The 24,200-nt window shown below is 41.5% G+C and overlaps 4 protein-coding genes across 11 annotated transcripts in view; 1 reads left to right on the top strand and 3 right to left on the bottom strand.

Annotated features, from left to right (window-relative positions):
- FAM149B1 (family with sequence similarity 149 member B1) overlaps positions 1 to 9,580 on the top strand; it is a 34,079-nt gene extending 24,499 nt beyond the window's left edge. For 2 of the 6 annotated variants that reach the window (XM_081158208.1, XM_081158205.1), the window contains exons 10-13: positions 2,206 to 2,430; positions 3,674 to 3,797; positions 4,033 to 4,158; positions 6,453 to 8,953. In XM_081158208.1, coding sequence (XP_081014334.1) covers positions 2,206 to 2,430; positions 3,674 to 3,797; positions 4,033 to 4,158; positions 6,453 to 6,698 — 721 coding nt within the window. In that variant the 3' untranslated portion in view covers positions 6,699 to 8,953. Of the gene's footprint in view, positions 1 to 2,205; positions 2,431 to 3,673; positions 3,798 to 4,032; positions 4,492 to 6,452 lie in introns of those variants that run through there. The other 4 variants (XR_014000258.1, XM_081158206.1, XM_081158209.1 and 1 more) reach the window with 4 other exon arrangements.
- Positions 9,318 to 17,429, bottom strand: DNAJC9 (DnaJ heat shock protein family (Hsp40) member C9). The gene is made up of 6 exons (XM_081158215.1): positions 17,360 to 17,429; positions 13,927 to 14,712; positions 13,617 to 13,757; positions 12,536 to 12,790; positions 10,417 to 10,500; positions 9,318 to 10,073 (listed from the first exon to the last, which is right to left on the bottom strand). The coding sequence occupies exons 2-6, from the start codon at positions 14,104 to 14,106 to the stop codon at positions 9,954 to 9,956; spliced, it is 780 nt and encodes a 259-aa protein (XP_081014341.1). The 5' UTR covers positions 14,107 to 14,712; positions 17,360 to 17,429; the 3' UTR covers positions 9,318 to 9,953.
- Positions 17,283 to 19,108, bottom strand: MRPS16 (mitochondrial ribosomal protein S16). Its single transcript, XM_081158216.1, has 3 exons — positions 18,698 to 19,108; positions 17,966 to 18,226; positions 17,283 to 17,518 (listed from the first exon to the last, which is right to left on the bottom strand). The coding sequence occupies exons 1-3, from the start codon at positions 18,708 to 18,710 to the stop codon at positions 17,385 to 17,387; spliced, it is 408 nt and encodes a 135-aa protein (XP_081014342.1). The 5' UTR covers positions 18,711 to 19,108; the 3' UTR covers positions 17,283 to 17,384.
- Positions 19,109 to 19,844: 736 nt separating this feature from the next.
- The window catches only part of CFAP70 (cilia and flagella associated protein 70), an 86,179-nt gene continuing 81,823 nt past the window's right edge, over positions 19,845 to 24,200 (bottom strand). For 2 of the 3 annotated variants that reach the window (XM_081158198.1, XM_081158197.1), the window contains exons 26-28: positions 23,037 to 23,138; positions 21,597 to 21,644; positions 19,845 to 20,167 (exon numbers count right to left, since the gene is read on the bottom strand). In XM_081158198.1, coding sequence (XP_081014324.1) covers positions 20,087 to 20,167; positions 21,597 to 21,644; positions 23,037 to 23,138 — 231 coding nt within the window. In that variant the 3' untranslated portion in view covers positions 19,845 to 20,086. The remainder of the gene's footprint in view (positions 20,168 to 21,596; positions 21,645 to 23,036; positions 23,139 to 24,200) is intronic. The other variant, XM_081158199.1, reaches the window with a different exon arrangement.

Raw genomic sequence — 24,200 nt, 5'->3', positions numbered from 1 at the left:
TGAAAAATGGAAATTTGGATAAGCAGTGAAAAGCAGTAAGGTTATTCTAGGTATGAGAAAGTGTGTGGGAAAGATTGTGAGACGGTAAAATATAAAATATTTAGAAGGACCATTTTTGCTATAGGATAGGAGATAGGTCAGAACTTTAATGCTTCTAACCTAAGATTATTGACAATCTTCTAGAATTAAAGTAGACCGTGGTATGATTAGTGGGAAGGAAGAGACTCTGAAATTAATGAAGGTTGAGACCAAACTATGGGGGGTATTGAATGCTATGTTTTTGAGATCCACCCATGGTGCACGTTACCTTCTCCTTATTGCCAAGCAGTATTCTAGTCTAAGAACATACAATTTGTTCATCCATTCTTCTGTTAATGAACACTTGGGCTGTTTCCAAGTTGGGGTTGTTATGCATGAAAACATTATAACCATTCTTGCACAGGTCTTTTTGTGGACCTATGTTCTTATTTTTCTTGGGTCAGTATCTAGAAGTGAAACTGCCATACAGTTTTCCAAAGTAATTATACAACTTTAAACTCCTACCAGCAATGTATGAGTTTCAACTGGGGAGCACATATATTTAAGTCAGGGATTTGAAAGATTTCACAGCAGAACATACATTGGATTAGAATGGTAGGAACTGAAGGTAAGGAATCTAATGAAGGAATTCAAGCATGAGCTTTTAACGGTCTGCACTTTAGTTGTAGCAAAGGATGAGAAAGGAATGAAATGTATTAGGAGATATTGTAAAAGAAATCAAGTTCTATAAAAATAGAGGAATCACATTCAACTCTGAGATTTCAAACTCAAGGGAAGCTTGTTTGGGAAGATGAGTTGGTCTGGGATGTGCTGAGTTTACATCTTGGGGGAAATGTGGAAGAGGCCAGATTTGGCAGTTGATCTAAAGTCACTTGGATAGAGGTGATAATTGAATCCAGCTGTTTGAAAGCAGGGTGTGTAAAGAAAATGCCTAAGTGAATGGTTAGGTAAGTAAGACGACCAGAAAGATCTCTTGTAATGCTCAAGGCTGAGCCCTGTTCCTTGATGGTGCTTTCCCTTCAAAGTCCTCCAAACACTGAGGCTGATTTTGCACTAGAGGACACCAATGTGGCCTGAAAGGTTGAGGAATTTGCTGAAAGCCAAAGAGCACATGGCAGAGTTTTACTGTTTCACTTTCCCTTCATTTCACTGTGCAAATGCTGCTTCTTAGGTGCCTTACAATAGAACCAAACATCCTCTCATCTGCTTAAAACACAAAAACAAAATCCCTGAATCTGCAGGGCGGAGTTTAAGCTACTGAACCATTTGGACAAGGTATTTTATTTAACCGAGTACTAACATCAAAGTGTCTATTTCACAGTTGCTTATGCAAATGATCTATTGTGGTCCTAACTGCCCTTGGCAGCACAAGGCTCTGGACCTTTTGCCTGCTCCCTGATTTCCAAGGAACCCAAACCTCTACCGCAGCAAGCTCCAATAGCTTAGCAGTTTAATCTCTAGTGGGAGCCACACTTCTCCCAAGCAGCAATATTTGCTTTTCAACTGTCTTTCTGGTGACATTATTTCAGCACAAAAGAATGCCTCACATGCCATAGGAATCTCAGTCCCTGAGATAAACTTTTGGGAAGTACTTCATAGTAGGTACTCTTCAGAATAGCCTTTGCTGGTAACTGAAGGGAGTGCCTGTGATGGCAGGTGAATAAAGGACTTCATTTCCCAAATCTCCATTCTACTGAATTGTATGTATGACTAAAATCATGTCCTTTTTTTAAAGATTTTTTATTGATTTTAGAGAGAGAGGAAGGGAGAGGGAGAGAAACATTAATGTGAAAGCAAAACAATGCTTGGCTGCCTCCTGCACGCCCCCTACCAGGGATCAAGTCTGCAATCTGGGCATGTGCCCCGATGGGGAACCAAACTGGCAACCTCTTGGTGCATGGGACAGTGCCCAACCAACCGAGCCACACCGACCAAGGCATCATGTCCTCCCTTTAAGAACATATTCCCTTGCCTGAGCTAGATTATGTAACTTCTAGAAACTAGGTTACTTATTGAACAGTGTTTACTTTTGCATTTTAACCCCTTGAATGTATTTTATAGTCTATTTTTTATCCGTTGAGTTGTATTTATAGTCTGTATTTTATCCGTTTGCTCCCTGTACAAAGCAATCTTGATTTCACTGCGGGTTTCTGATTTGGCCACTAGAGATCTCGATGACAAGCTACTTATGAGGCCTGGGTCCAGTACCACCCTTTCAACCCGAAATTGGTCAAATCGAGCCCTAGAGCTTTGTGCATCATCTCTGTCATATACAGTGCAGTCCGCCAGGAGACGCAATCCCCCGCCTCGTACCCTTCACCCCATCAGCACAAGCCATTCACATGCTGGAACACCAAGAACTGTGGAAGAAATCCTCCGAGGATCCCGAGTGTAGGTTTAAAAGCAGAATTTCTGGGAACTGTGGTAAAACTAATGAAGAATTCTTCAAGTATAATATTGAAATATATGCAGAGAAACTAATTATGTGTTCTTATGGGTTGCACACTGGTTTAAGTTCATCCACTACAGAAAAAAAATGAGTTTAAATTTGAATTGTAAAATAAGTTAATTCTTCTTTCATGTTTTTCTGTGCCCTTGGGAACTGCTTATTCCAATGACAATGAAAACTTCATAGATCTCAGAGTAGTTGCTTATAGCTTATATTCCAGGAAAAGTACCCCTTAGCATTAATTAGGAAATAACACCAGACATATTCTCTTCCCACTTCCCACCCTTCATTCACTAGACGCTCTGAGCCTCATTGTACAAAAAATACCTATAAGCCAACTTTTAAAATAAAATTCTTTAGTTAATTCACAAAACATCTTAGGATGATTGATTGTGCTCAAAGGTACGAGATAGTAAGGCCGTAACTCTTGAATTCAGCTTCTAAATTAAGTGCATGTCACTGTACTTCCCCCCCAACATGCTACTTCTTGACTTTTATTTTTCAATTTCTCGTTATAATTTACTCCAATAGACTCACTAAAAGAAATGTCCAAAACTACCAAAAGTCTTTGTCAGGACCCACGGTCACACCTCACCTGCTCACTAGTATGTTGTGGAGGCTGTGTCTATATGAGCCAGCTCTAGATTCATTTAGGAATGAGTGGTCTTGTATAATCAATCTCTCCTCCCTCTGACAGTGCTTTGCTTCAGAATGGAAAAAGAAATTGCTTTGTTTTTTCTGGGACAAGAAAGCCTCATTCAGTTTCACTTACTGTCTTGGGTATGAGTAGTACAGCAAACTGCTCCAAATCCCATGGAAGAAAAGTTTAGGACCTTTACTGGGGATTACAGTTATTAGTGACAAGAACAATCAGATAGGCCCAGAACCCCATCAGATGGGAAATTATAAACCCATTATTGGTACAGAAGTGCCACACCAGACAGGCAAAGCTGTTTTATTCCAGCTTCTGCTGCATGTCCAGGATGTTTCAACAGAATTCATAAAATACTATAAAAAACCCCAAAATCCTTTCATTGAGATACCTTTACTTAAAAACTAAAACAGCTTAAAGCTTTCTGTGCATGACATTAACCCCAAGTTTCATTTATTTGACTCTGATCAGTTTGCTTATATTGTTCTAACTTTATGCTTTCATGTCTTGGTGTTCACTGGTGGGATCTGCAGACCACTGGTGGCCAACTCGCTCTCTTCTCCCTCACCAATGCCCCTGAGTCGAAATAATCTGCTGCCACCTATTGGCACAGCTGAAGTGGAACACCTGAGCACTGTGGGGCCACAAAGACAACCGGTATGTCCCTCTCCTCTTTACTGCCTTTCCATGTGCTTCCTGTGGGCAGTAATTCTGTAGGACCTGTATTCTGATCTTAATTTGTACTGTATTTTTCAAAAGTACATACGGAATTTTACCTAATGACAATGGAATTGGAGGTGCTTGGCCTGCAGTTACCATACTTGGTAGGGTTGATGTAGGACATGCACAACAAATTGTTTTAATTGTTTCTGTAATTTTGCCTTCTCCACAGAAAACCCATGGTGATTTGAATCGAGCTCGAAGTGCGGTGGTGAATGAACCTAAACATCAGCAGCCCCAGGAGAGGCTCCTTTTACCTGACTTTTTCTCCAGGCCCAACACAACCCAGTCATTTTTGGTAGTGATACATTTCCTCTATGGTCTTGATAGTTGGGGAAAGGAAAAACTAGTTTGGCTGACTTAAGACTTTACATAGTGTTTCCATCAACTTTAAGCATAAAAGTTGAGGTTCTAACAATAAAAAGTGTTAAGTACATTTTGTTGAAATTCCAACTGCTCTTTGCCACTCATTCTTTTAACTTGTGGAATAAGGTAAAATGCAAATGAAGCCTGAAGTATCACTGGGGGCCAAAATGACAAAACTGACGCTCCTACTTCAGGCACATCATGAGAAGGCAGGGTTCTTTGGAAAAGACAGTAAAGCTGGAAAAATAAAAATGAGGGGAAAACCAAACATGGGGTGACTCCTGTTTGACTTCATAACAGAAACCATAGGCATGAGTCCACAGGGCCTGAGCAGGGCTGCTGAGGACAGGACACTGTGGACATCAGTCATTCACAGGGTCAGCAGGTGTCAGAGCCAATTTAGCAGCATGTAACATACACAAATGCCTTCTGTATAAATTACAAATTCTAAACAAATTAAAGTTTAGAAACTTCTGAGAATAAGCAAAACAAATCGTTAAGCCCCAGTACATATCAGCATAACTTCATTCTCTAATGCTCTCATGGAATTATACCAATAGTGATAGCAGATAATAAAGTAGACCGGTGAATGGGCAAGTTAGGACTTTTTAAGTTGTTTCAGATGCTAACATTGCCTCAGCATTTCATATATTTACTAGCCCCTTTACTTTTAAGCAAGTAATAGAAAAAACCTGGTTGGGAGATTGGAGGAAATGTACTGACCTCGCCCAATTGTATGCCAGGAGCTCAGCCCCACCTCAGCTTTGTGGCAAGGCTTGTTGAGCCCGGAGCCATACTCAGTGCCCAGGAACCAGTGGCTACACAACCTATACCAGTTTTCAGGATGGTGCTGTCTGCAGCCCACTTATCCCAGTTCATAACCGTTGAACTGTTAGAGCCTAAAGCACTATACAATCTTTCCTCCACTAGAATGAGAATAAGTGAATGGTGGACACTGTATTAGTTTCCTAGGGCTGCCCTAAAAATTGTCACAAACTGGGTGGCTTAAACCAACAGAAATTCTGTTCCAGAGCGTGAAAGTCCAAAATGAAGGTGTCAGCAGAGTCACGTTCCCTCTGCAGACTCTAAGGAAGAATCTTTTCTTGCCCCTTCCTAGCTTGTGGTGGTTGCCAGCAATCCTTGGTGTTCCTCGGCTTGCAGGTGCTTCACCCCGATTTCTGCCTGTCTTCACATGGCCTTTTTCAAACTTCCCACTGAACTTGGGGCCCACCCTAATCCAGCATGACCTCACCTTAACTTAATTATATCTGCATAGATACTATTTCCAAATAAAGCCATATTCACAGGCCCCAGGTGCATAGATCTGAGTCCTGGGTCTGGCACTGCCAGACCAGCGCTCTGCTCCTTGGTGTTCTCAGCTAGAACGGGAGTCCGTATACTACGGTTTATGAGCTGTTTGGCTTACTACCTGTTTTTGTGTTGTTTTTAAGTTTTATTAGGGCAGAGCCACCATGCTCATTCATGTACTGTCTCTGGCTGCTTTCCCATTACAGCTGCAGAATTCAGTAGGTCCAGCACCAGCAGTGTGTACCACAAAATCTAGAACATTTACTATCTGGCCCTCTACAAATTAAGAAGTTTGCATTGACCCCTGATCAAAAAATGGGGCTTCACCAGAAAAAAATTCCTGAAACCCCGATTTTAGTGCTCTGACATGGAACTGAAGGAGGTATTTTATCCCAGAAGTGCCAGGGAGATGGCAAGGATAGCTCTTTTTTCGATATTTTGCACTTTGACATTTTAGATCTTCAAATCTTTACCTAGAGGTAATTTTGCAATGTTTGGGTTTCATATTAAGAGTCCTATTTCAAGTATAGAAGTAAAGTCATAGATGTTTCAATGCTGCTGAAAAGGCTGTTTTGTTGTCTTAAACAGTCAGCAGGCAATAGAAATTAGATAAAATCCCCTTGGCGGTCAGTGTATATTTAGAAACATTAAACCATATGGATTATCAATGCTGAGATTTTCTTAAAGGCATATTAATAAAGTTGTAGAAATTGCCATTTTTACAAATGGCTTTGTGGGCATCTAGCCTGGGATTCTTTCCTTGGAATATAACAGTGCATTCAGCCAATCTGTCCCTCAGATTAGCAGATAATTCCATTTACATTGTTGTCCAATTTCAAGGTTTTCCCTTATAAATCTACTAATGTATTATCCTTTGGGAGACAAAGCATTGTAAGAAGTGTCTCCTTTCTTTTTCAGCCAGACACGCAGTATCGTCATTCATGCGCTGTTGAGTACCCGCATCAGGCCCGACCTGGTAGGGGATCTGCAGGGACAGGTGGGGCCATGACTGTTATTCTGCTACTGTGTGGCTATGTTAAGACCCTGCCTTTGTCTTATATATTTTTTTCTATGCTTATTTTCCTTCCCTCTGGATTTTATTGTATTTTGTTTTCCTACATCTTTGTAAGTCACCTCAAATTCATTTTGGAAGATGGGATATAATAAAAAGATAGAGAAGACCTCTATTGTTCAGAGCCAAAAAGTTACGGATTTCTGTTTTCTCATATGTAAATTAACCTCTCACCACTCTGGCAAAGTAAACAGTACTTTTCTTTTTAATCTAAAAAAAATTCAGCCGAATAAATCATTTTCATAACATTCAAACACTGCAATGTTATTACATAAGCAAAGTCCATATTGCTATAGATTAAACTGTTTTGGTCAGTTAACCTGGCTAGGGCAAGGTAAGACGAAAGGAATTCTAAAATTTCAAGATATGCCAAGTCTGATTCTTTCCCATTTACTTTTTGGTTTCTAAGTTATATTCTATAGCTTCTATTTTCACATGCGTGAAGGAAAATTTAAGAATGTGTTAATTCTTCTTATAATGGTCTTCTTACCACCATCAGGTCATTCTCATTATGTTGTAGGTGAAACTTAGAAATGGGGGAGTTGATATGTTTGCTGTTAAGAAGATTAATCAGCTAGTACATTAAAAAATAATCTGCCTCAAATGATCTCTGTAGTCCAAGTGAATTCTCTTAGTTCAGTTCCTAGTGGCAGTAAGGTAGTCTTTGAATGCTTTCAATGGATTATTTTCTTGGATCAGTCTTCATAGAAAAGCAATCCTGCCTCTGAGCTAAGTTATTACATGTTGATGGTCAGGTGTAACTAGTGTAACATTTAGTTAAGTGAAACACATTTTAGTCTTTTTCAATTAGTGGGCTCTTCTCTAAAACTGTTATTGCTTTCATATCTTAGTACAGATTTTTGTTTTTCCATAAAATATGCAGTTTCTATAGCTTTGATAAATATATGCTTTCCTACTTGTTCCCAATCTCCAAATTTAAAGCTCAACTGATTATTGAAGCAAAAAAGCCCTTGGATATGAATAAGTTTATCAAATCTGTAATGTCTACTAATGTTACTCTGATGTCTTCTTTGTCTGACAGGTACTCAATCACATGGGTCTACAAAATCTCAAAACAGAGGTGGACCAGTCTCCAGAACCAGGCAGGGACCATAGAGCAAATGAAAAGAACCTGCTTCTGGCTACAGGGAACACGTGGGAAGACTTCATAAATCAGTGTTCACTCATTGTGTGATGCAGAGTTTGTTTACAAGAGACAACTTGAAACTATCTTCATGAAGAGTTATTCTCGTAAAACTGACTGAGAAAACAACAATATCTGCCAAAGATTACATGGGTACTGTTTCTATCTCCAGTTACTGTCTTCTTTCAGCATTAAGTTAAACTATTGCACTAGACAGTCAAGTTTGTACCCAAAGATGTAACAAAAGAATAACCATTCCCAAATCACTGCTCATGTTGTCTGTTAACAACGAACAGTTCAATTATTATAGGATTCTGAGACTATACATACACAAAAAGCAGCAAATGACTGATAACATTAAGTTGTCACTGGCACTGGAATACTTCTGCTTATATTAATTTCTGGAGAGTTGTACTCAGGTTTAAGTCATTTTTAGGAGACAGGGCTGTCAAAAATCTGAGCTACTCATCAAACAGATGTCATTCCTAAAGCTCTTTACATGTCCAGTCCCATAGGCAGATAAATATGGAAGGGGGTAAGTAAAGACAAAAATGTTGAACACTGGTGTAAAGTAACATGTAATAAATCATAACGCATATTATTTTCAGATAGGAAATAATATCTGAGCTACAATCTCACAATGCCTGCTTGATTATCAGGTTATGCTTCTTCTTAAAGTACTTTAGTGGTCATATTTTTCCCCCCAAATATTAAACTCAACTTGCCAGATTTTCTCTGCTGCTCTAAAAGTCAATTAAAAATTTATAGAATCTTACTATTAGTAAGCCAGCAAGATACAATTCCCTAAAATTCCAGACACCTGGCGATTATTCCAGTATGAACATATCCTAATAGCAGAAGTAGAGAACTTCAGATTTTTCTGATTTTACCATGGATTTTTCTTGAATGTACTCATGAATGCAGCAATGGTTTTAACTATGGCTTAAATTTATTTTATTTAAATTTCTTTGAACTTTAATTTTGATGATCATACTGGTTTTTTATCTTATTGTTAATTTTCAGAGTTGGAAAAATTCAAGTGATCATAAGTTGGGATAATTTTTTTATTATATCAAAGTGTTCTAAAGCTATTATATGAAGAAAGATGCTTCAAACAACCTGCATTAAATTATATTTTAATACAATTAAAGAGTATTTTTTAACCTGTTTATAATCAAACTGAAAACATGTCATATGCTTATCTCTGATAAATCATGATACATAAAGGTAATAGAAGGCTTGTTTCACGCATATGGCACTGAATATATTAGTCTACAAGTCAGAGATTTTAAGTTGAACGGTCCCTAAAAAACTTCCATATATTCTAACGAATACATACAATTTGACTAACTATACGGGAAAATCTCTGCACTAGTCTCACAAATCAATACCACAAGTGCATGAAAACAAACCACTGATGGCTTGCCTTTCAAGAGAGGAGCCTCTAAGAAGTCATTTACCCAAACTCCTTCACCCTTTCATAGATGAGAAAACACGTTCAGACAAGCTCAGTGACGTGCCCAAGGACGTTCAGCAGTAATATCCCAGTGATCATTAAAAACTTAAGTCATTTTTAATTGTTTAGTTTAATCGTGTATAAGACTTATAAAGATGCTTGAAGTAATAAAGTGAACACCTGTTTCTCCTATACTTAAAGCAAAGCGTACAAAACCTGGTTGAGTAAAACAAACAAACAAAAAAGAGAATCTATTCAAGAATATTAAGACAGAAAGCAAATTGTCAAGTGTTTGGAAGACAGATGTCCAGCAAGTGTTCTGAAGACATCCTAGCTAGATAGAGTAACTCTTCTAATAAACACACACATCACTCAGAATACTCTGCAGCTCATTCTTGTGTGGCAAAATGACTGCTGGTGAAGGAAGTATGGACAGACCCACATTCTAGATAAAGTTCCTTGTACAGAAGACCTACTGGAAGCAAGTGCTGTCAGAAGTGTACCAACCTCTCCCTCAATGACCACCACCAAATTCCTTCAGAGGAGGACTTCACAGACTGTCAGGGGATTTCTAGGATATACTAAGATCAGGTTGACAGACTCTGGCTTACATACTCAATCTAAATATTTAGGTGGAAAAGACAACTTTTCTCAAGGGTTGAACCGACTTTGGTCTTCAAATCTTGACTCTACCTTTCCTTCAATGACACCAATTAACCCCTAAGGACTTTTGAAGAGAAAATTCCATTATTTCTTTTCTTTCTTGACAGCTGTTTTTTTCCCTCCTTGTTTGGAAGATTTGCAGTACTTTGCTTCCATCTGAGCCAGGAAATTGTCCATTTCCTTTTGCCGATCCTTTTGTCTGCTCTGTTTGAGAGTTAAAACACAAGCTTTCAAAACACAAGACTATCCAGAGACAAAAGTACTTAGTGGTGAGGAGAATGGGGAGTGACTGCTAATGGGTAAGGGGTTTCTTTTTAGGGTGATGAAATGTTCTGGAATTAGATAGTGCTGATAGTTGTACAACTTTATGAATATACTAAAAACCATTGAATTGTACACTTTAAAAAGGTGAATATGGTATGTGAATGTCTTAAAACAAAAAAACAAAATATAACACTATACATATACTCCAAAGAAAACATAAGCTGTAGGAATCAGAACATGAAAGAAATGGCAGCAACCTTCACAGACAGCCTGCCAAGTTTACCTGAATGAGAGCTTTCAAGTTATCTTCTCCATCGAGTCCCAACTCCTTCCTGCTCTTCTCTGCTTCTTTAGCCTCTTCCTGAGCCTAAAACAGAAACTTATATGAGACTCCATGGTACCCTAAAAATATACCTTCTTTGCCTAAAGCAAATCTATAAGACCTTTCAATATGATGATTATTTAGAATAAAATTACATAAATATGTCATTTGTTAAAAGGCAAAATTGCTTAGAGCAAGCGGTACAGCCTCTGATTCCAGTAAGGATTTCTGAGTTTTCTCCATTTCTACTTGTTAAGGGTAGCATGCAGTTTGCCATTAATAACCATGTGTTGACAGGAAGGAAAACAAAATGAGTGGAGAGCTAAGGAAGGTCACTTAACCAAGGATGCCCTAAAAAATATTGCCAGGATACAGGCACCTCAGATTCCTCCTCTGGAAACCCAGTTTACTACAGGTGACTGGTGGCAGCCTTGAAAACAACCCTGGTTTAAAATTCCCCGAGTAGTCAGAGTAAACACTAACAAATTCAGTCCAGCCGGGTGTGGCTCAGCGGTTGAGCATCGACCTAAGATTCAGGCGATCGGGGTTCAATTCCCGGTCAGGGGACATGCCTGGGTTGCGGGCTGCAGCCAATCAATGACTCTCGTCATTGATGTTTCCATCTCTCTCTCTCCATCTCCTTTCCTCTCTGAAATCAATCAAGATATATTAAAAAATAAATAAAAAAAATATATATTTTTAAAAAACCCACTAACAAATTCAATTTTAACCTCTTGACCTGATTTCAAAGCCACATCTTTTTGCCAGATTTTCCTAGGGCACTGATTCCAAAATATCACTAGAATACCTTGGGAAAAGTTAATTAAGTTGGTTTTTTTCCTTTAGGGCAACAACTAAAACTATTAAGAGGCCCCAACTCCAGTGAATTTTCTAAATAGTAATAAATACTAATGGGAATGATGATACATTAGGATCTTGTTATTCCAATACAGAGACACCGTTTCCATGGTCTACTTTCAGTCTTTGTATTCAATTTCCTTTAATGCTATATCCCCCTCCCCAAGTTCGCTGGAGTCTCTCTCAAAATTATACCAAGCCCTCCCTGCAATACTCTACAGAAGTTTCTCAAGCTAATATACTACTACTGAATACTGCTGTGAAAATAATCACCAACTTAAACTGTAAGCTTGAGTCTAAATAAATGTAGCCTATGAGCCAAAATGATAGCTCTTGATACACATGCCACTTCTCTCAACACATGTCAGCTTTCCCTTGTGTTATCTTGTATCTAGAAGCTGCAAACCTACCTTCACTCCAGATCCAGCCATACAAAATAAGATATCCACCTCAGGTACTCACCAAAGATCTAAAATCTTACACTGTATGCTCTCCATAGAGTTCCCATTATGAAAGCCAGGTTGAGGCAATGGTTACTTAGGTACCAGTCTGGTTTTCCCCCAGAGACCAGAGGCACAGATGTTTGCTACTTTGAATCTACTCCCTCCCAGAACCCCAGCCAGCTGTCCTTAAGCTCCTTTCCCCTACCATCATCCCTATCCCCATCAACTCCACCGTTTAATATGGGTGTAAAGGATATACAGGTCTCAAACCCTGATTCTCCAAAAAGTGTGTTTGGAAAGACACCATCAAAATAAATAGTTTGTTTGAAAAATGTATATTCTGGGCCCAACTCAATATATCAATCTGGGCAAGAGCCAAGGAATCTGCATTAACAAGACACAGTATTTTTTTTTTTCTTCTAAAAAACAGCCTCTGTTGCCCTCTCCCTCACCCCTTAACCAAGTAAGAACCACTGTCTATCCTATGTATCTAGACTCCATTACTGAGAAATGCCTCAGCAAAGCTACAAGAATCGGCCCATATAAAGAATGTTTCAGTGTTACTTTAAGATTATTTAAAATCTTGAGCACAACATACTAGGGGAAACAAGTTTCCCGTGAGGAACTGGTATGCTCATTTTATTAGACGAGAACTCCATAGTAAGTTAATCCTTACCCTTATGCAGTGATTTTGTCTATAGTTCCATTACTGTAAATACCCTTAAATTATTTTTGGAAGCAGTCAAGATATAAATAATAAACAGCACTCAAAGTCTTACCCTCCTTTTCCTAGCATTCATCTTTTGCTTCGATTCTTTGACAAAGGCCTTATAGGGTGGGACCTCTCCAGCATCAATGGCATGTTGAATAATGTTCCTTATTCTGGGTTCCTCTGTGTATTGCACGCACAGCACAGACTCCATGATCTGACCCATGTCCCCTTGGAAGTCCAGATAGGCCTGTTTAATATCAGCCAGCTCTTCTTCAGAACCTTTGTATGTCTTTTCAAAAGCTTGAATGTCTTCTAGAGATATCTAAACAAATAAGAAACATGCTTTAACTGTAAAAATTTTATTTTAAAAGGTATACTAGTAAAATTAAATTTAGGTGTTAAAATGTTTCTCCCCAAACACAACAGTTGCTTGAGTTGAAATTGTTGCAAGGAACCAAATTTTCTATGCCAGAGCTTTTCCAGAATTTTCCCTAGTTGAACCTTCACAACTACTAAACTATAGACCAGGAAAATTAAAGTGAAGTTACCAATGGTGGGAAGAGACCCAGAGAAACACTCCGGACTTGCATTTGGAAATGTAAAATAAAGCACATCTTGTAAAAAACTAAGTCCCTCCCTTTTCACTACAAGCACTCTACATCAACAGGTAATTTTCAGCACAGCCGGGTGTGACTCAGCGGTTGAGCATGACCTAGGATCCAGGAGATGACAGATGGATTCCGGGTCAGGGCACATGCTGGGGTTGTGGGCTCCATCCCCAGCAGGGGGCGTGCAGGAGGCAGTGGATCAATGACTCTCATCATTGATGTTTCTCCCCACCCCCCAAATCAATAAAGATATATTTTAAAAAACCACAAAAACATTTCAGTAAGGGTGTGTACATATACATATACAAATACACATGGTTCAACCTAAAGGGTTAAATACATTTGTTGTTCTTCAAAGACATACAATGTATATACCCTGAAGAATGCCTGGATGTGCGTTTGTATATTTCAAGGACAGATTCCCCTTCCTACACAACACAAAATACAATGCCTCAGTGGCATTCAATAATCGTTTGTTGAAAAAATAATGGGAATGGTCCTGAAATAATAATGGGTACGATCTCCGGAGTCTTTTTCTACCTTTTTAAAGAGTAACCTCCAATACGTCTCCCAGTCTCGATCTTGGCTGAGCACATCGGAATCCTCGTCCACTGTTCCCTGCTCGTCGTACACGGCTCTCTGCTCTTTGTCACTGAGAACAGAATAGACTTTCCCGAGGATCTGCGGGGAGAGGACATCCAAAAGTCACCCTCGCCCCTCTCACTGAGACCAGTCCGCGAGAAACAGGTTAGAAAACGCCAGGCTGGGTTCTGGGGAATCCACCCCGGAGGGGCCAATTAGCCAGAAGACCCCGAGAAGCCCGGGGGCGGCGGAGCAGGAACTCGCGTACCTGGAAGCGGCGGGTGGCATCCTCCTTGTCGTCCTCACCCACCCGGTCCGGGTGCACTTGCAGGGACACCTTGTGGTAGCCGCGTCGGACCTCGCCGTCCGAGGCCTCGCGCCGCACACCCAGCACCCGGTAAAGGTCGGCGGTGCCGAACACTTCCTCGCACTGCTCCAGCAGCCCCATGGCTGGCAGGGGTGCGCGGGCGGCGGCCGCCCCACGAAAACAGTGGGTCCGGGGAACGCCGGCTACAGTTCCGAACTGCTGCCTTTTCCCGCGCAAAAAGCTCAGCGCCGCCGTCACAAGAGGCGCGGAAGGGGCGTGGCCAAGGCACCGCACTTTACGGCTGCCGCAAAATGTGCGAGGAAAGGCCTGCAAAGAGAAGCGCCGAGCGGAGTAGAGCAGGCGCGACGGATTTCTCCTACGGCCGGCAGGCACCACCTTCCTCGGAGGAAGCGGAAGTAGCCCGAGAGCCGCCGGCCCTCCCGACTCTACAAATCCCGCGCCAATCTTCTCCCCAAGGTCCCGCTGCGGAATCTTTTCCCATAATACGTGGAAGGCCGTGTTAGGTTAAACCTATACGCTGTTTGTGGGGTTTTTTTGCAAAAAACAGCATAACATCGGCACTTGCCAATATAACATGGTTCATATACATGTTTTTCCTCCCAAAGAACAATAAATAGGTTTGTTCTTTCTCAAAGACGATCCTGACAAGAGTACATAGTGCTTTAAGGCCCAAACAATTTTGCAGCCTACAGGGTGGGACTGCTGGGTAGGTACTTCCCCTGAGCCCTGCAAGAAAAAAGTCTACATTAAACAAAAAACACAAAATACACGTCTTAAAAAAATTCTTTATCTGATAGGGCTTATAGATTTGACATTACAGAATCATTCCCACTCACCCTCCAGCTCCTGAATCACATTCCACTTTGGTGGCGATACATGACCCAAAACTTTATAATAAAAATATAATCTGCTGAAGCAAAGCCGTTTGGCTTTTTTCCTTTTTAATGCTTTTTAAAGTGCAAAGATGATTTTTTTTTTTAATCCTCACCCGGGGATAATTTTCCGTTGCTTTTCAGACAGAGTGAAAAGGAGAGAGAGAGGAACATCAATATGAGAGAGAAACATCAATATGAGAGACACACATCGATTGGTTGGCTCCAGAACGCACCCCAACCAGGGCCCATGATGGAGCCTGCAACAGAGGTACATGCCCTTGGCCGAAATCGAACCCAGGGCCCTTCAGTCTGTAGGCCGACGATATAACCACCAAGCCAAACTGGCTAGGGCCAGAGAAAACTTTGGAAATCAGGGAGATGGGCTCACACAGGAAATATGTGTGTACAGGTCTTAGATAAAGGACAGACAAGGGCACAAAGTGGATACAAGAGTTGGCTGAAACTAGGTAGCTCAAAAAAATACCTTACTTTAACCCATTTCACAGTACTGATTAATACTTTTCAAAATCACATTCTCTCCTGCACTACCAATTAAAGCTTCTCCCATCAAACTCTCCAGGGTATCTTTTAAACTTCCAGAGTTCCTATCATTTTCAAAGCATTTCTCTTTTCCATATCCAAGACCAAACCCAGAAAAAGTCAGTTCCTCTTGCTAGCCCTGCCTTCCACATCTCCTCCTCAAAGCAAGTGGCGGCCAGACAGTAACAATCTTGGGGAGACTTGATGGCCCCACAATTTGAAGTGGCTGTTAACTGTTCTCAAAATATAAAATCCGGAGGATAACATTAGTTGGTATATTCTTAGGGCTTTAGAATATCCTCTGTAAGTCTACTATATCCTAGTCTTATCTTCATTATCCAGTGCATGCACTAAAACCATCTAACCCATGCTTGTGGTTGTAGAATACTAAGGTTAGGGTAGAACGGATAATGTAATATTTTGTAGGGGTTTTTGGCACAGCCAGTCATTTATAGTACCAAACTCATGATCCCTAAACCTGATTCTATCACTGACTGTTTAAGTAGACAGTTGAAAAGCCCCTTTTTGTTGCTTATTCCCCACCCCAACCTGCTACAAACAATACATACTGGAAAGGGCTCTCCAGCCAGGGCGGTGTTATTCAGTAGTTTAGTGTTGACCCACGCACCAGGAGGCTGATGGTTTAATTCCTGGTCAGGGCACATGCACAGGTTGAGAGCTCGATCCCCAGTTGGGGACATAAAGGAGGCAGCGATTGATGTTTCTGTCTCATTGATGTTTCTCTCTCTCCCTCTCCTTTCCTCTCTCTCTAAAAATGAAGACATATTTAAAAAAGGGGGGAGGGGGCTCTCCAAGTAGGCACATGGCAGTCTAAGTCTTTGTTCTGCCAATATTAAACTGTGGCCTTCGCAAGTTTCCACCTCTGAACCTCAGCCTACCCATCTATGAAATGGAGATAATCCTACCTACTTTCTTGATACCTCACAAATAACCTTGCATGTAAAGGGCCTAGAATGTATGTAGATACTTTACAATATTAGTTTTACCCAGTTTCTCTCTTTTTTTTAATCCTTACTTGAGGATACTTTTTTCCATTGCTTTTCAGAGTGGGAGAGAGGGAGAGAAAGACAGAGAAACATCGATGTGAGACACATCAATTGGTTGCCTCTCTCACATGCTCCAACCATGCCCGGGGATCAAGCCTGCAAAAGAGGTACATGCCCTTGGCTGGAATCAAACCTGGGACCCTTCAGTCCACAGGCTGATGCTCTAACCACTGAGCAAAACAGGCCAGGGCTCATTTCTCATTCTTCAAAGTAGACTATTACACGCCTGGCCGGTCATGGCTCAGCGGTTGAGAGTCGACCTAGAATCCAGGCGATCGGGTTGGATTCCTGGTCAGGGGACATGAACGGGGTTGCAGGTCGATCCCCAGTCGGAGGCGTGCAGGAGGCAGCCAATCAATGATTCTCTCATCATTGATGTTTCTATCTCTCTCTCTCCCTCTCCTTTCCTCTCTGAGATCAATAAAGATATATTAAAAAAGAAAAAGACTTACAGCCTAAAGGCTCCTAACAAATCTGCCTTTGTAAATTTAAGATTATGTTAAGACAATATAAATCTGCAATTACAAAACCAGTAAGAAAAATAACTGTGTTCTTGAACTTGTAGGGTGACCATAAATCATTAAGGAAGGAATTACTTGGGTGGGTCATGGACATGGTGGTTGGGGACTTTGAAACAGGGAAGTTTTGGAAGGCAGCGGACTGTAAAGTTGTCTAAGAGACCCAGGGCCCAACCCAAAAGTCCACAACCACTGTGTTTCCCCAGATGAAGGCTGAAAAGGCTAATTAGTAGCTCTGTCACACAAGAACAAATCTCTCCCTGGGCGCTGCTGAGGCCAAGCCAGAAGAACAAGGGTGACATGGAAAACTCCATTTATTGACCTCTAAATCTAACAAAAGAACTCTACACAAGTGTTTTGAGAGGACTTTGACCTTGTTCTTGCTATGCTCACTGAAGTCAGCTTGCTTCTGTTTCTGTAGCCTCTGTATCTGTTTTCTGAGATGCTAAGAGGATTTCACGTGCCCGTTTCCGTCGCAGCCTTTCAGCATTTGTGATCATCATGGGATGCAGAGGGAAAAAACCAGAAAGACCTAAAAGCAACAGGATTTTCATTCATTACGACACAGTACAAGCCAATGTTTCCCTGGGAGCGCAGCCTCACAGAACTGAGGTCTAACAGACACCTGACCTAGAGAATGATTTAAAACATGCTCCTCACCAATCCACCTCACCTCTTCCACCAACTCCTTACTGCATGAGACAATAGATGTTATCAAATTCCTAACACTATTTTCCTTACTTAAAAAAAGATAAACTGACAGCCATTCAAAACACACTATTCCCATTTTTAGCATAAAATCCTGGTCACCCAAATGAGTCCACAAAAGGTCACCAGTTTCCAAATGGCAATTAGATCACAACTTCACCTCTCACTCAAGTCCTGAGCAGCCTACAGGTAATGAAAATCATTCTTAATTCTCATCATCCTATAATCGATTTCAATTTAAAATCCCTAACTTAGGCTAGAATCAAGTTACCCAGTAGCTTTTCCACAGGTTTAGAGAGGTGGGCCCCACAGCCGATCCAATGCCGGATCCGGTCCAGGTTGAGAGCAACGAGTTTCTCTCCATGAGTGTTGGGCAGTGGATCATAGGAGCCTAGCTGCTCCACGAAACGGCCATCCCTGGGATACTTGTTGTGAGCAGCCACGATGCGGTAGAAAGGCCGGTTGGTACAACCACCCAGGGCAAGACGGATGGTTAAGTGGCCTCCATGGTAGGCCTTGTGGAGGAGAGGAGCTGTAGAGAAATATGTGGTTAACACACGAGAACCGAGGGCACAAAATGGGTAAAATGAGGTACATGAAACAATCCTCTTTCTCCAGTGAAAAACCCTTACTTCTACCCAATTCTTGGCAATCTGGCGTGGAAAACATCTTTGTGAAACCCTCCTTATGCACTCTGGCCAGAAGTGACTTCCTCACAGGCCATTTACTAGCTCTGACCAGGTCGGGGCCGCAGCTGCCTCTTCTATAAAATGAATGCTACTTATGTCATAGGGTTTCAGGGGGAATTAAGTGAGAAAAACTGCAGGGGAGGATCCAACGTAAGGCCGTGTGGCCGTTTCAGGTTCGGCTGCCTCCAGCTCGCCCAGGACACTGCTGCTGCACCGGGTCCCTCCCGCCCCCCGCGCCCCCCGCGCCCCCCGCGCCCCCCGCGCCCCCCGCGCCCCCCGCCGCGCGGAAGGTCTCCCGGGGCCCCGTCACTCACTGAGCCGAACCATGTTGCAGCCGGCGCGCGCCGAGGCCGGGGCGCCACCAGCGGCTCCTCGGAGCCTCCCGCCGCCAGCGAGGATCGGCTCTACCGCCTCTGGCGGGGCGGAGGGAGGACGGGCAGGGTCAACGCAGGGACACCGCCGGGCTCCCGGCGCCGGAAGCGAACTGTCCGCTCGCCCAGCCCTTTCCGCTCCTACATTTCCCACAGTGCAACACGGTGGACGCTGAGGCGCCGGGCTCCACGCGCGGCAAAAGGGCGCGCTGCGGGTCGCGGGTCGCAGGGTGGCAGCGTGAGCCTCGGCTCGTGGGCACTCGCGGCCCGTGCTGACCTGTGAGCCCGGGTGGAGTGACGAGGACTGCGAGCGTCCCCGGAGCGGCTGAGGGAAGCGCCACAGTGCTCCGCCAGCCCTCCCTCAGGGCTGAGTCCCTGTTCGCGCCCGGACGCAGTCCTGCCACCGCCAAGATAAAGGGCGCTAGTCCTTCCCACTGGAAGCTCAGTCTCGTGGGGAGCCGGTGAGGTGACGCCAGACTAGAAAAGGCCTATAAATGAATATAGGGTTTATCTTTCTGTGTTTACTAATATGCCTCTCAGCTTCCCTCCAGTTCTCTGACCGTCTCTAACAAATAAAGGGGGGAGGGGCTTTATTCCTGGTTTCGCTGTGCTGTGATCCAGGAGAACAGGGGTGAAGTATGGTTCCTTTGTCATCTTTAGCCCTAGAATAATGACTTCAGTTGTGAGTTTTGCATCGATGAGAGGGTAATGGGCTCTTTATGGAGCCCTTGTGCTTTAGATCCAAAAAGATACTGGTGGCAAGAGGGAGTCAGTACCTCCACCTTCAGCAAAGACCTCTGTTTAGCATCTCTGTTCACCGTTGGATCCAGAGGTCCTGGCCACAACCAATATGCTCTTTGCCCTAATACAGTGACCCAGTATAGCTTTTTCCTTTTAATTCCATCTTAGAAAATGATGCCTTAATTCCCAAGTTCCAGTAAGTAAACCTGGCCAGGGATCTTAGCAGTTGACTTTGTACAGAAGTGATCCTGATTAGCATTCACCAGAAACCCCAATAATGAACCCACTGTACTTTAATTTATATATAATTATATTCTTAGATGTACTTTAACTCCAGAACCACACTGATGGATTTTGAATCTCATTTTCATTTTTTATTGTCATCCAGTTTACTGTCAACAAGTAATAACAACCAGTAACATTTCATACCCAGTAAGACAGCCAATGGAAATAAATGAATAGGTTTGTTTGTGGCAGATTTTTTTGTTCTCTATCCCCAGGTTTCATATGGTGAGGCATCCAGGGTTTAATTTATCTGGGAAGGAAAAGCGCTCAAAGTCCCATACAGAAAATTCTTCAGTTGTAAGAATGTCAGAAAGATGGATTTCCAAAGCCAACAGTCTCCTGTAACATGTGTATTTCTGCAAGCAGAATCTCATCTTTCAATTTTAGCTGCAAAAGAGGAAGGAAGGGGACACATGTCATATCTGATATACTTATGTGGAGACTCCTCATTTCTGGAACCCTGGATAAAGAACATAGTTCCTTCGGATGGAAATGGCTATATTCCCTATTTCATGGTAACTCCATTAAAAAAACCTCAGAACATTGTGCTGGTTACATGGATAGTTTCACTTTATGAAAATTCATCAAGTGGTATGAACATTCACAGTTTGTGTATTCTTTGTAAAAGAACTTTAATAAAGTTTATTTTTAAAAGATTCACATTATCACCCAATATATCTTGACTAATGTATACTATCCCTATTTGGCAAGTGACAGAAAGAAATCAAAGACATTAGATTGGAATTTAATTTTGGAATCCAGATGTTTAGCAGAGACAGGTGGTTGTCTACTGAATACCCACTATCTCCTTTCTTTTCTAAAAAAAAAAGCCTTCATTTCTTTTCAGGGCAGCAATGCAGCCAGCTAAAGAGCCATATTTCCTGCTTCCCTTGCAAAGGAAGAGTTATGACTGATGTGGCCAATGAAATACAAGTTGAAGTCATTGCTCATTAAAGGGAGGTGAAATAACTAGCATGAGCCCTTTGTCCTTTCCCTCCATTTGTTTTTTATTGTTCCTGAAACATGGATAGAGTAGCTGAAGCTACAATGACTGTCTTTCAATTCTAAGGAATGGGAACTGTATGCTATGATTGCTGGAGCAGAAAGCTAGAAAGAGGTTGAGTCTCTGATTACATTGTAGAGCTGTGGTACCAGCCCTGAATTCTTCACTAGATGAGAAAAACAAAATTTGTTTAAGCTACCTTCTTTCAAGTGACTTACAGTTAGTAACTGATAGAATAGACCAGGGGTTGGCAAACCACTGTAATGAGCCAAATCCAGCACTCTGCCTGTTTTTGTAAGTAAAGTTTTTGAAACACACCCATGTTCATTTGTTTGTGAATTGTCTATGGCTGCTTTTTTACTACAAGTCAGATTGTAGTAGTTGCAATAGAGACTATTTGGCCCACAAAGCCTGGAATATTTACTATTTTGTCATTTACAGGAAAAATTTGTTGACCCCTAGACCAGACCAGCACCTTCATTTTACACATGAGGAAAATGAGGCCCAGAGAGGTTAACACAGTATGTTAAATGGCACAACTAGGACCATAAGTCAGTTCCTGACTCCCAGGCCATCTGTCTTTCCATTAAACCATATTCTCTAAGAGGTATAAAAAAGATCCCCTATGGTAATATGTGGGTTGTTACTCCAAACCCAGCAGCTCTATGATAATGGAAAAGATAGTAAGAAGAGCCTGTAGAAAAATATTCACATCATGAAAGGCAATAAAGTCCTGAATTAAGCCAGTACTTTCCTCCCAGTTTCCTAACCTCAGTACAGTGCAGACAAACAGCAGAGGCATCTGCATCATACCTTTATCGTGTACTTGTAAGCTTGCTCAGCTTCCAGTTGCCGTCCAGCCTGAAAAAAAGTAGCAGCTGGTGAGGATGATATAAACATGGTGGGAAAGTCCATTGCCAAAAACTTCTACCTAAAACAGAGGACTCCATACCTTCTCAGTTAGGAACCTTTGAATTCAAAGGTGAAGCAGGAAAAGGAAAGGTGGTAGGGAAAAGCATCTATATATGACATATATATCCCTTCTTCATTTCAAAAAGCTTAAAGATGACTTGCCCTCTTCCCCCCCCCCCCCAAAGCACCATGAGTCATTTGTTCCTCTCAGGATTGAAGCCATTCTGTTAATAGTAACTGACACTCACATAGCGCTTGCTTTGTGGTTTAAATTGTTTACATTGTTTCAAGTGTTTTACATACTTTCATCTTGACCCTCAAAACAGCCCTAGGAGATAACTATAATTCCTGGTTTACAAATAGAAAAATCTAGACACAGAGGATAAATAACTTGCAAGGGTTATGAAGCTAGTAAGTGGAGGAACCAGATTTATAATAATTTACTCTGGCACCAGAGTCTAAGTTTTTAACTTTATCTTGTCTCTATGCATTAGAAAAAGCAGATACTAGAATTACTTCCATTTAGATCTGGATATGAGATGAGAACACTACTCCCAGTTATTCTTTAAAAAAATTTTTTTCTTAATCCTCACCTGAGGATATTTTTTCCATTGCTTTTCAGAGAGAGTAGAAATGGGGGGGGGGAACATCCATGTGAGAAAGACATATTGATTGGTTACCTCCCACACTCACCCGACTAAGAACAGGGATCAAACCTGCAACTGAGGTACATGCCCTTGACTGGAATTGAACCGAAGACCCTTCAGTCTGCAGGCCGATGCTCTAACCACTGAGCCAAACTGGCTAGGGACTCCCAGTTATTCTTGCATGAAGGAGTTAAATGAGAATAATACGAATTCACTATTATACTCCACAAGTTTGTGCATAACAAATTAGAGTATGCAAAGTCACTTGGGAAAGCTTAATACTTAAAAATACGAGATCCACACAATGTTCAGGCTAGAAGGGAACTTAGAGAATATCTAGTCCAATGTCCTGATCAGTGCTAGTCCATGGTAAGTTTATACTAGTTCACAAAACTTGTATTACCCAAAAGACTTTCCTGTATCTACACTTTGAAGTTTTCCCACCTGAAGTTCACTAATATCATGGACGTCTTCCAGTATATCCTCTTTCCTATCACTATTACCTTTGTTATACTTCTACCATAGGGAGGCTGACGCCCAAATGACATGAATTCTGGTCATTTATATAATGACCAAATCTGAAACTGATCAAACCTCAACTATCATGCATTAATGGCCATCCCACTGTCTCTTGCTTTACTTAGTTCCTCATCTCTTTGCCTTAGGATATTGTGTAAGGATAATAAACACTCACTTTCAGGCTGACCAGAGCCAGATATGCCCATACTTCAGCATTGTTGTTGTTCAATGCATTGGCTTCAGAGAGAGCTTCCTCTGCCTCTGTGATCTCCTCCAGCTTGACAAAAAAGATGTGTGAGTTATTAAGTCAACAGAGTTTTCACTTAAGCCAGCTGGAGTCAGCATAGCTGAAAATACTATGTCCAAATAACATTGTTGTATGTGACCTATACCAACAGCTTTCAACTTTTTTTTTTTTAGCAACAGAACTTGCACTATTTTAATTTTTTTAGAACTCTTTAAACAAAATCCTATGTGGTGGCCCAATATATAAAACAGTTAAAGGTAAAACGGCTCTGCTTAAAAAGCCAGGTAGGGGAATCTGGAACCCTGCCTTCTAGGCTCTCAACTTACACCCCTCTCTTCCTCTTTCCTCTACAGCAGTCCCAGCAGAGCATCCATGAAGTATGGAGTTTCAAGTGCCAAGGCTGGAAAACCAGAAGAATTTACTGTTGTGTGTGCACCATTCAGTGATTTCCCCAAACACAGTGGGCTATCAGAAACATTTGTAGTTTTTTCCTTTATATTCTGCATCCCTTTCTTAAGGTAAAAGTCCTACTAGCCTGTCAAAATACTATCATTCAGAAAGCTTCCTTTCCCCTAAAATTAGTTATTAACAGCACTCTTGAGCAATCAGTACAATACTCAGCAACTCTAGGGTGCTTCCTGAGCTCTGGTTACATCGTTGCTTCCTAAAACTGAGTTTGCTTTGTAAAATCTTCCAAAGACCACCTGAGGAAAGAACAAGGCACTCCTTTCCCCAATAAAGTAGCTCTTCATTTTTTCTGTTTCAGAAAATAATGGATTTCTAGGCCCAAGACAATATGAAGAATGACCTTTCCACAAAGCCCATGCCTTGGCTTACATTTTAAATGTTTCTGAGATACTGATTCATTATTCAGTCAACATATATGTGCTAAGGATTTACTCTGTCAAGCAGTATGTTAGATACTGGGGATAAAAAGATAGAATACAAGCCCTGCCCCCAAAGAGTTCACTGACAGATATATTAAAAAGGGGGAAAAAGCCCACCTAAAACACATAAGTAGTTCCAATAAATAAAGATTTCTATAATAAAAGCATATACAGGATATCCCCCCCAAAATGTATATACACTTTA

This window comes from Miniopterus schreibersii, assembly GCF_964146895.1.
Source record: "Miniopterus schreibersii genome assembly, chromosome: 14".
Taxonomy (NCBI): domain Eukaryota; kingdom Metazoa; phylum Chordata; class Mammalia; order Chiroptera; family Miniopteridae; genus Miniopterus; species Miniopterus schreibersii.
This window is presented reverse-complemented; position numbering and strand designations above follow the sequence as displayed.

What these genes read in the sequence shown, in the direction of transcription:
- DNAJC9 (XM_081158215.1), bottom strand. Translation starts at nt 14,106, where the DNA reads ATGGGGCTGCTGGAGCAGTGCGAGGAAGTGTTCGGCACCGCCGACCTT. An exon ending in ATGCCACCCGCCGCTTCCAG is followed by an intron (nt 13,758 to 13,926) that starts GTACGCGAGTTC and finishes CTCTCCCCGCAG; the next exon opens with ATCCTCGGGAAAGTCTATTC. An exon ending in ACTTGAAAGCTCTCATTCAG is followed by an intron (nt 10,074 to 10,416) that starts GTAAACTTGGCA and finishes ACTCTCAAACAG; the next exon opens with AGCAGACAAAAGGATCGGCA.
- MRPS16 (XM_081158216.1), bottom strand. An exon ending in ACCTGTGGAAAAGCTACTGG is followed by an intron (nt 17,519 to 17,965) that starts GTAACTTGATTC and finishes TGTTGCTTTTAG; the next exon opens with GTCTTTCTGGTTTTTTCCCT.